Source organism: Mercenaria mercenaria, chromosome 6 (assembly GCF_021730395.1).
Source record: "Mercenaria mercenaria strain notata chromosome 6, MADL_Memer_1, whole genome shotgun sequence".
In the NCBI taxonomy this organism is placed as follows: domain Eukaryota; kingdom Metazoa; phylum Mollusca; class Bivalvia; order Venerida; family Veneridae; genus Mercenaria; species Mercenaria mercenaria.
This window is the reverse complement of record NC_069366.1, coordinates 16,252,543-16,264,640: the sequence shown is the minus strand read 5'-3', so window position 1 is coordinate 16,264,640 and position 12,098 is coordinate 16,252,543. Positions and strand designations below refer to the sequence as shown.

Sequence of the window (12,098 nt, the reverse complement as noted above, 5' to 3'; positions counted from 1 at the left end):
CAAGACGGGTTTTTAAGTCTGGGCGAATCACCTTGACTTGATTTGTGGGTTTTCTTTTTTAGTTAGAAATTTACACAACCCAATTAAACATCTTTATTGTAATTATGGTTTTTAAACCACAGAGGGAGGACCCCACCCTGTCTTGCATGAAAGGATAAATTTTAAGGTGTAGACTGAGGGGTTTGAATTTATCTCAAACGTGATTTCGGCTGTATTTTATTTATCAAAACCCCAAATTTTTTGTTTTGTACACGAAGCCCTGTTAGCACCCACGATTTTTAATACACAGCACAAAAGAGGGGAAGGGAAAAAGTTTTTGTTGAACTGAATCAACAGGGGTAGGGAATTTTTAAAATTGAGTAAAAATTTGTGCGGATTATTTTTGTATCGAAAATCATTTTTAAGCAAATATAATTGTTATACTTAGATTTTATTGGCTACAGAATAAATAAAGTATTAGGTTACAGTGTTTCTGAACGTACGTTTATCCACCTCGTCTCCGAAAGGTTTATCTGTATTTCTTAAAGTAAATGTTGATTAGAAAATAAATTGATTCAACTGCAGTTTGATAGATACAAATAAGGGCCCCTTCGAAAGTAAAATTTAAAAAGCCCCCCTTCTAGCGCGTTTTCGAATTTTCTACTTCAATGCATGAAGATAGAAAAAAGGGGAAAATTCAGTGATAAACACATTCGCGGTCAATATGAAAAGTAAAGTCACAAAGAAAAACCATCTCATGAAATTTGATAGCGACAAATATTACATTGCAGGAAAAGGGGGTAACTACATTTTATTTCCTTTTTAAATTTTAACTTTCTTTTCAGAATCGAAATGAATTACGAAATGTGAAAAAAAAAAATTTCATCTTTACACACCTGCGGATGTGTTTCTTCCCCTATTTTTAAAACCCGTTTTTAAAAGCGCTTAACATTGGGTCACGCGACGTGCTACATTTTGCGCCATACATGCACTAGAATTTGTGCTCCATATTTTACTATACTCTAAATAAAAGAACTATAGAAACGAATAATACTTCACAAATCCATTTTTTGATATATCTTAACAAGACTAATCCATCCTGTCTTCTTGTATGTTTCCAAAATGTTTACATTCACTATTACAATTGATCAATAAAAATAGATTACGCCATCTGCATTTATTGTAGTGAGTAAAATAAACAAATTTGTAGACCATATCAAATGTAAAATCAAAGACATGGATCAAGCTAGCCTTTCATCTTGCGCGTGTCCAAAATTTCTACATTCACTGTTAATAGATATTAGAAAACGGATGGATTACTACATCTGCAATTCTTCGTGGACCATATCATAAAATGTGACCCCTGACCAAAGCCATCATTTTATATAAGTTGAGTGGAAACATTTTTTTCTGGTTTTAGTACCAGTGAATCTTAACCTCTACCCGATAGACTGCGCAAACCATTCCCAAATACGATCCAGATATAAATCTTCATAAAAGCATGCTATTCACCAAGTTTGGTGACAGAAAGTCAATCTCAACTTAAATATACACCCTTTCGATGATCACAGTGAAAATATCTATTTTCAATAACTAAGACCTTGACCTGGACCAAATGGCTTCAAAAAGACCACTTTTTATCACAGTAAAAAGTTAGGCCCTGACCGGGATTTTAATACCAAACCATCTGTTCCACATCATAAACGATAACTTTGGCCAAACGCTCTAGATTATTGCGTGGCTGTGGAATTTTCTAAATATGCAAATTAATCAATTTATTATGACATTGACCTTGACCCGACGGACCAAATATACAATCTATAGATACCTATAGGTCAAATTTTATTTAAATATGAGAATGGAAACTAAAACTATTGAGGGGTTATTTTAGCAACTGTCACATGATGCACATACTTATTATTCATTCACACTTTTTTTAGTAATTTCAAACTGTGGTACATATTTTTACACAATGTAAATAGAGGAAGGCGTAATTCTTTATATTCCCTGACTTTGAGTCACTTGCCTCATCGCTGTTGATTTGAAACCATTCCTTAGGTGTAGAGTTTTTTCATGCGATGGAACCATTCATCTGGCTTGCGGGAAGTCGATGGTTGTACCAAGTGCCCGCCGGGGATGAAATAATGCCACGGAATGGCGCCTCTAACAAACAAATCCTGTTTATATAACGCCTAACGTAAAACATATTCAAGTATTTGACTGATCTGCCAAATGCATCTGATTTGCACAAGGTTTGTACCAAATATATTCCGATTTGAAACGATCTATTTGAGAAAGTTTCCTTTTAATCTAAACAGTGTTTTTACTTTTATGTTACTGCTTCTGCCGTTGTTTATAACCAACATTTTATTTTTCCTTTTCTGTAGTTGCATTCTGTTGGTTCTTTTGTAAATGTTTTAGATAACACGGTTGGATTATCTGTATCAAAAGGTTCAGATGAGTCACTTCCGGGCGTTTTCTGCAAAGAAAATATCAATGTAGAAATTAATATAACAGTCTTTGTATTTGAAACTCGATAAACAATTACTAATGTTAAACTTAGTCTGAATTTTGTATTGTAACTGCTTCCTTCATCATGAATTGCTGAAATCGCGACTTCTACATATTGAGCATTGACTAAAATATAACTGCACCGATTATCGTGATGAAAGTTAGGGTTATATCTCATTGTCAGAACAAATTTCCCATAATGAATTATATATCATATTCCCTAGTATTTTTTATATCGCATGAGCAAAGCCGTTATTTTGGTTTTCTCCGTTTGTGATATTATCAACAATATCACATGCGCAACAGCGCCATTTTAGTTTTCTGCGTATGTGGCTTTTTTCGGTTTTAGGCGTACAGACTGGACAGGAAAAGCCCTTTTGGCCTTTGCCTTCAAAGTGTGACATTGACCTTTCAGGTAAGATCCGGGTTTTGCGCATGACACATTGTCACATCCAGGGAAATATTTGTGCCAACTGATATTTAAATCCTGTTTTGCACGACAAAGTTAAAGACCGGACAGGAAAAGAATCCTATTGACCTTTGATATCCAAGTGTGACCTTGATCTTTAAGCCAAGGCCCGGGATTTGTACATGACACGTCGTCTTGACATGGGAAACATTTGTGCCAAATAATATTAAAATCCCTTCATGAATGATAGAGTTATGGGCCGGACACGAACTTGCGGACGGACGAACGGACGGAATGACTGAGGGAAAAGAGCATTCCTATAGTCCCCGAAACTGGTTTTCAACCAGTAGGGGACTAATAAATGCAAATGTTTGATATGACTTTGAATAAAAAAATGCCGACTATTTGCTAGTATATCTACCGAAAAATGTCAAAAATACAGTATTGATTTAATATTGCACAGAAATAATTCGAACTCTTTCGCAATTGGTCATAATTTTGTCAAGAAGTAATGTATTTCTTATGTAGCCAACGCGCGGGAGACTTTTCTTTATTTTAACTGCAATCAGACGTTTTCAGCAAATTAAAGGCCCATCAACGCCGAATACCTTTATCAAAAAATATTTCTTGTTTTATATCCCGTTGGGTGATACGATACTTTCGCGCTGAGTTAAAACCTGCAACGATCAGAGTTGACGAGGCGCTTCTATATATCATAAGATTAAATTATTAGTCCCCTACTAGTTGAAACCCAGTTTCGAGGACTATAGGAATGCACTTCCGTCATTCCGTCCTTCCATCCGTCCGCAATTTCGTGTCCGTTCCATAACTCTGTCATTCATGTGGAAGGATTTTAATATTACTTTGCACAAATGTTTCCCATGATAAGACGACGTGTCAGGCGCAAGACCCGGATCCCTGGCTTAAAGGTCGAGGTCATAATTGGAGGCCAAAGGTCAACAGGCCTTTTTTCCTGTCCGGTCCATAACTCTGCCATCAATGAAGAGATTTTAATATTACTTGGCACAAATGTACCTCATAATAAGACAATGTGTCATGCACAACTTTCAGACCCCTAGCTCAAAGGGCAAGGTCACACTTGGTAGTCAAATGCTTACATGGCATTAACAAAGTCGGTTTCGTATCCGGTCCATAACTCTGTCATTCATGAAGGGATTTTAATATTATCTGGCACAAATAATCCCCATGATGAGACAATATGTCATGTGCAAAACCCGGACCCCTAGTTCAAAGGTCAAGGTCACAATTAGAGGTAAAATGTCACCGAGTTTTTTTTCCTGTCCGGTCAATAACTCTGTCATCCATTAAGGGATTACAATATTACTTGACATAAATGTTCCCCATGATGAGATGACGTGTCGAGCGCAACACCCAGAACCCTAGCTTAAAGGTCAAGTCACGCTTGCAGATCAAAGGTCAATAGAATTTTTTTTCTTGTCCGGTCTATAACTCTGTCATGCAAAACAGGCATTATATATCAGTTAACACATATAATCCACTGGATGAGACAATGTGTCTGCGCCAAACCCGGGCCCTTGGCTGAAAGGTCATGGTCACAATTCTATACTATATCATGAAACACTTGATATCTAAATAAAAGTACCATTTATCTTTTTTAAGAGTGAACGCTAAATTTAACGTCAATAAATCACAGAAATTCTTTCGAATTACGGTGGATATCAAGTGCTTACTTACTTGTCTTACATGTCGAATAGTTTAAGTTGTTTCCCTTGGTCATCATCATAAACTAAACAACGAGTTAGCGCTTTATTAAATGCAACAGCAAGTGGCCCTCTTAGTCCTTCAGTCCTACAAAGTACGTCTTTAAATTCCCTCGCGGACGGAGTAATTTCGTTGACTTGCTGAGTCCCGTAGCTGCAAACATATAGCTTGTCTGGCTGACCAAAAAACAACCCGAAGGGCATATGCAGTTGATGGTGTGTGAAAACAAAGCTCACCTTTCCCTGCAAGTTTATACCAGTTATTTTGTTTATCTTGTACTGTGAAATATATATAATTTGTGCCAGGCCATCGACACAAATTTTGTTGATATGACAGAACGGTAATGGTATCACTTTCCAGTCATTGCTAATTGAAGATTTCACGATTTGGTAACACAGTGTTCCGGTCTTTCGTTGTGCATATGCTACAACGATTCGACCGTGTTTGTGACTATCGGAGGCTAGACAAATGAACGGATTATCAAAAGAGTCCATACCGTGACTGTTTCTATAAAGTGTAATTACAGCCAACTTTTCTTCTTCTGGTAAGGCAACTGCTATAATATTCTGACTGAATTCTGTTACACTAGTGGGTTGTGAAGACATGGTTATATGCATGATTGGTTTAAGACAAGAGTCAGTCAAAGTCAGTGTCTTATTGCTGTAGGCAATAATAACATTTTCATTTTGAAGAATCGTTATATCATTTATTTTTGCTGCTGCAGATATATGTTGTCTTAATTTAGGCCTCTCTGACCTGTCGTGGGCAATTAATACACATCCATCTGATGACAAGCGATGACAAGCACTTTGCAAAGTTTCAGTTAAATGTTTGATAACAGGCACCATTTCTGTTTCAATTTGAAGGGTTGAGCTTGCTAGGCTTCCAACTAATTCACTGGCTGTTTTCCTCTCTGATTTTAATCGCTTTAATACTTCCAAGCAAATAGCAACGTTCGAACAGGCATCACTACTGACTTTCATGTAGTCAAAACTATTCATAATATGCCTTATTCGAGACTCTAATTGTTCCACTCTTTCAAGAGCTTGTTTTGATCTCTCTTTTTGATTTTTAAGTTCATCAACAACAGGTGTTTTCAGAGTGCAAAATATGTTTGATAGTTCTTTATGCATTTCTTTTTCTAACTGGGTGATAGTTTTCCCATAGCCAGACGCTTTACTAGTCAAAATAGAAATTCTTTCGACTTGGTCACTTTTTACCTTATCACTATCTTTGTAAATACTTTCAAACAAACGCTTTATTTCTTGCACCATTTCATCACACTGACTACTTTTACTAAATTCGGAAATGGATTGGATATCAAGGCATTTTCTATGATCTGATATTACACATTTGCTGCAACAGAGAATGTCATGATCGATGCATATGTATTTCATTTTTTTGATGTTATGCAAATGGCATTTTGTCTTTAAGTGATATTCTGTGTCTAGTGGTACCGTATTTGCTTTGATTTCACTGTCTTCCAAGCTCGTCACTTTATGCCCACATGTCAGCTTATTACGTAGATGGTGAGTAACACACCCAGCACAGAGACTTTCGTTACAATCTGAGCAAAAGTTGGTTGCTTTTACATTGTCTTTGCCTCTTTTACAAGGCTCGCAAGAATCATCATATTCTTTTCTACTTTCGTTTTCAACGTTTATTTGTGAAAACGAAAGTAGGTCTAATTTTGTAACATCTTCATTTTTTACCTTCCTGTAATTTGAAACACGTATTTCGGATCTACACAATGGGCATGGAAATATATCCTTTTCTTCCGTGTTTAAACACTTTTGCAAATATCCGATCAAACACAAAGCACAAAACTTGTGATCACAGGGAAGCGTGTGTGGTTTACGAAATATATCCAAACATATAGAACATGTTTGTTTACAAGTTTCAGTAACAGTTCTGGATTCAGTTGCTTGCCCACCTTCAGCCATATCTTAAGCCTACGATAACCCAATAATCTCTGTTATAATTACCTAATTATATCAACAAATGTCAGACTTATATATAACATCCGTATCACCGTGATCCGAAGACAAACGAAGACGCATCTCACAGTTATAAAATTGAACGCTCCGCACGGTTATAGGCGGTGCTTAGTATGTAGGCGGAGCGATGATATTATGATTTAAACCTGTAATCAAAAACACGTTTAAATCTATATTTAAGGTAGAACGCGACACTTTGCGAACTTTCGAGTAGCGTCTTGAAATTTTGCATGTGTAAAGTTGACCATAAGTCAAACAAGATGCAGTTTATTTTATACTAATAGACTCAACCAGTTTTTGTACACGAGATGTCAAAGTTGACCACCAAAGCCTTTTTTTTTAAACTGACGTTGCAGCGTATCCTTGTCAACTGTTACGGGTACTGCAACGGCACCAGCCAACATATTTTCTTAACGTATCCTGTTTTCTCATATTCTCGGGGGCCTAAGGGGTTGTTTTTATTCCCAGTAACAAATTAACAATTTCTTAAACATCATTTAGGTGTTATTTTGTAGAAAATTCAATTGTCTTTCAGATGGAGCCATAAAATGTTACAGAAATTATCCCATTTAATTATTTTGTTACAGTATTTGATACCACCCTCACCCGCAGAAATGGACCAATCTCATATTCCCGTGGATTTAGATTTGACTTTCCATCACAAATAAGTTGTAGAATTTAAAACATTGAAATTACCATTGTGTAATAAAAAGGTATAATCTGTAGTAAATACATCAAGAAATATGAAAAATAATTGCATAATGAATAATTTATGGCAAATTTGCTAACACCACCAGAAAAAAATAAGGATTTTCTTGAAAATTCAGTAAAATGCCGATAGTTTCGTCAGTTAGCTTTCAAATCACTTGAAATTTTCAGTGTGTCAGTTTTGTACCATTCCTGTGTAGAAAGTAACAAACATTAGATTATTTGACAACTTTAAGGCAAAAAACGAGAATATGAGAAACCCTGAGAATACGAGAAACAGGGATATACATTTTTTGACGAGAATTATTTTTTCCTTTATGGTGATTTAAAAGTCATTGTTTTACACCGACAAAAAATGAAAAAAAATGGAAAGAAAATCGCCGTTTTTGACTAAATTGACGTTCAGTTTCGCAGCATTTTTCGGCTTTAAATCAGCATATTACAAAATCCCTGAATTAAATTTTTGAATTTTTTCAATAAACAGTGTTTAAACTGTATACCAAGTCCAAATGACAAATAAAACTGGGGTGTCACCGATTTAGTTTTTTCTGTACATGTGATTTTATTTCCCCAACCCACATGTGTAAATTTTGTACCGTAATTCCACGTCTGCAGATACGTTTGAGACATTATAATTCATCCATTTTGAAAATCGCTTTTAATATATTTTCTATATAATAATGATTTTTATTTCATCTTTTTCTGATTCAAAGTTCCAATTTAACAAGTTTTCCGTTTTAATACCCTGCTAAAATGAAGAATTCATACATATGCAATTGTGTAGATAGTTCGGAGATTTCACATTTGAAACAAAAAGTTGAAGCATAATTATTGTAAAATATCATAGATCAGTATTATACAGCAGTTTTATATATTTTTAAGTTTGCCCTCCACGACAGTAAAGCTTAATTGTTTCGTGTTTTTCTTGATATTATCCGTATTCCTCCTTAAGCACACACGCTCGCACGCCCGCACATCCCAATGTCATACATTTTTACTATTTCGTTTCTTACTTATCCAGCCTAGTAACATATGACAATAAGATTACTAATAGTTTCTATGGTCTCTTCCGGTTAATTATCAGCTCCACGCAGTGTTCACATATTTTGACGGCAGGATTTGGTTTTACTTGTTAGAGTTGTTAGAGTATTTTAAAATTTTATAGGAAAGGGCACTTTTTGAGATATGAGTTCAAGGACAATCATGATATGAGCCGCGCCATGAGAAAACCAACATAGTGCGTTTGCGACCAGCATGGATCAAGACCAGCCTGCGCATCCGCGCAGTCTGGTCAGGATCCGTGCTGTTTGCTTTCAAAGCCTATTGTAATTAGAGAAACACTTAGCGAACAGCATGGATCTTGACCAGACTGCGCGTATGCGCAGGCTGGTCTGGATCCATGCTGGTCGCAAATGCACCATGTTGGTTTTCCCATGACACGGCTCAATAAGAGGTATCGCTTTGAATACTATCCTAAAGTTACATTAACGCATAAGCGTGGCTTTATAAAATTCTGATGAGTGAACTGCTAAATTGTTTGAAAATTGTTACATTCTGAATGTTTACATCTCAAACGCTTATTAAAATAAATAAAAAATAAAATCTTACACATATACATATACTGGTACAAATCCTAGTATCTCGTAAATACGAAACCAGGACTAGCAAGTTTGAGCCGTCGGTCATATGTACAAAGCTACGATTCTTGAGTCGCTCATAATTACAACATAGAATTATATATGTTTAACCGCTGATGAGTTACAGCGAGTTTCCATCACAACCACTGTTTTCTATGTTTCTTTCTTTTACCCCATCCGCTTAGCTCAGTTCTATGAATCGCTTTTTTGATCCCTGGGTAGGGCGTGACAATTTGGTAGAAGGTATCTGTCTAAAATCATTCGTCCTCCACCTCCGATTTTATGTGATGAAGTTGAAAGTTACTTGTTGAGGAACACTGGTTAGGTTAACCGCTTATCGTAACAGAAAACAGCGCTAAACCTAAAATAAAACAAACAATTTTCTTTCTTTTTCTCGTACTTGTTATGTTTGATAGGTCTCTAATATAGGAAAAATATTATATATGGAATATGTTTCTATTATGTGTCTATGAATACAAGGGTAACCTTTCTTAAAACACATCTCTGGAGAGCTAAAACCTCTTTTTAAAGGATGGTGTTTCTATCTAGCGTTGTTAATAAATTAACCTTTTCAGAGCAACAGCCTCCGTAGAATGAATAAAAATTATGTTTCCCCGTGGCTGCACTTTATTTGGAATCGGGGTGTCTAACTACTCTCGAAACAATCGAAATATTTCCAAAACGTAAAATTTGTAATAAAGTTAAATAAATTTATGATGTTTATTCCAACATGATGACATAACGATATTAGGGCTTTTAATTTTTCTTATTATTTTTGTAAATGTTTATAATGTCGTGTGTATCAACCATGTATAATCATGAACTTAAGAGGTAATTCAAGAAATCCTTGCAAAGTTGTAAAGGACTCTTTTGACTAAATTCTTCTTAAAATAGCTTAAAAATTGATCACAAGACATACGAGAACCCGTTTAATTACGTATTTTTATCTGGGGTAGGGGTAGAGTAATGTAATTCAGCGTAATAATTTTGCCCACGGTAACATAGTTTTGAAGTCTATTTTGATCTAAAAGTAGAGTTTATTGTGGTAAACCTGGGTTTTGGCTCAGAAATATTTTACTTTTTGTAAAAATCTAAATAAATAGTTTTAGTAACCATGTTCTTTTACCGTACATTAAAGAATACATTATGACGGAGCTTTGCAGAAAATTTGAAACTTATTGAGTAAATATTGTTCGAGTTATTCCCAAAAATATACATAAAAACTCCCGGACTTAGGGAAAGTTTATCAGCAGAAACCATTAAATGCTCCTAAATACATATTTTATATTTTGCCATGGTATTTCCACTTTCAATATATTGTAAATATGTGTCTTGATATTTATGTAAAGTTTGAGGACATGACATTATGTAGCTTTAAAGTAATCTTGAAAAATCTACTTTGTTTACATTTTTGCTAGTCCATTTTATATGTGGCTAGAGCTGGCCAATGAAAATATTTATTAAAAATATTTAGAGATATTGTTCAAGTCTGAAACTTTACAGTCATGTCAAGGATATAAATTTTTAGTTATGTGAAATTTTGTAGATTTTTTAGAAGCCTTGTTCTCTTGTAATCCTTTAAAAATGGCCCTTAGATGTGAAGACTGATTTTCGCAGCCATATTGAATATCCTTGAGAGAATTTGTGTGTCAATTCTTTGACACTTGATTTAAGTGCTTTTAAAGCATTATTTGTAATTTGAAATATACTGATAAGGTGTAGTTTTTCTTCTAGTTTGTGTTTATGTAATTGTCTTTTGATGACATTTATTCTACTTCTTGCATTTGGTGAGAAAAGTTTTACATATTTGGGAAAATGTCATTGACCAATCAGACTGCAGCAATTTTGGTGCTTCTCTATAAATATGGGCTTATCAGTTATTTCTTGGCTCTTCTAGTTTACACTTTTGGATTAAACACTTCTCTTAGTTAGAAAATTATTGGAAATTTGGAGCCATTTTTAGAAACTTTGGACTTTATTTTTATTGGGGAATAATTTAGATATTTGGAGTTTAATTTATTTGCTGAAGAAAATTACTGGAATTTATATGCATTTTAATTTGGACTTTTCTGATAATTTTTACATATTTTTAAAGGAACTAAACTGCATAATTGGTGTATATATAATTGTAGAAGTTTTATAGTTGACATAATTTATGTCTTTGTGAATGTGTGGTTATAAGAGGACTTTAGATTTAATAGATTTATAAAACTGGACTTACTCTTGTGTCTTCATTTAATTCTACATAATGTGTTGACTTTTTCCAAATTATAATCTAAGTGGTGTTATAATAATTGAACTTATTATTACAGCACTTGGCATTATAATAACTTTGAAATAGCCCAGAAAGTGGCTTCAAAAGGAATCTGGCTTTTCCTTAAATTAATTAAGCCAGTGGTGTCGGTCATCCTGAAGAATTTACCAAACAACCCGAGCAATCAGAACATTGCCAACAACCACATTTTAGGTCCTCGTTGAACATTTTTAACCCCAGTTCCCGAGCAATTAATGTCCTTGGTGAACGGTTTACCCTTGGGACTGGGGTTTACGACATTATCTTAAAATGAAGATTTACAGAAACAAATACTCATTGCGATTAAATAAAGTTTTCATCATCATATTACTTTTTAGTCAAATTATATTGCTTGGGTTTTACATTAGACAAGATTAAAGCATATTTTTTATTCAAACTCAACGTCATATTTGTCGCTCTGACGTAACTTTAACGTAAATATCGTGTCTAGGGTTAAGTGATCACCACAAATTATATACCATTTTAAATGCAGATACTTGTTGACTGAACAGAATGATTTACGAAAACAGTCCGACGGACGTGAAATCACGGTTCATCAAAAATGGACGTCTAAGGTTTGCGGAGAAAACAGTTACAGAAATATCAAAAAATGTAAAATACGCATTATATGAGGAATATGCTGGATTTTAAATTAAACAAAATGTCGAAACGGAACCCAATAACTTCTGAATTTAGGCGCATTCCATCTTGATTATAGCAAATTGTGTCCACTTGACGCATTTAAAGATACCAAACGCTTCGGATTTTTTTTTGCACCAGTGGCACGTTATATAATATATTGAAATCATTGTTTATATATA

General features: G+C 34.6%; 1 protein-coding gene across 1 annotated transcript; it reads right to left on the bottom strand.

Annotated features, from left to right (window-relative positions):
* Positions 1-1,074: 1,074 nt before the first annotated feature.
* On the bottom strand, positions 1,075-6,727 carry LOC123549550 (RING finger protein 207-like). The gene is made up of 2 exons (XM_045337726.2): positions 4,616-6,727; positions 1,075-2,458 (listed from the first exon to the last, which is right to left on the bottom strand). Exon 1 carries the CDS (start codon positions 6,583-6,585, stop codon positions 4,621-4,623), a length of 1,965 nt encoding a protein of 654 aa, XP_045193661.2. The 5' UTR covers positions 6,586-6,727; the 3' UTR covers positions 1,075-2,458; positions 4,616-4,620.
* Between the last annotated feature and the right edge of the window lie 5,371 nt (positions 6,728-12,098).

What these genes read in the sequence shown, in the direction of transcription:
- LOC123549550 (XM_045337726.2), bottom strand. Translation starts at nt 6,585, where the DNA reads ATGGCTGAAGGTGGGCAAGCAACTGAATCCAGAACTGTTACTGAAACT.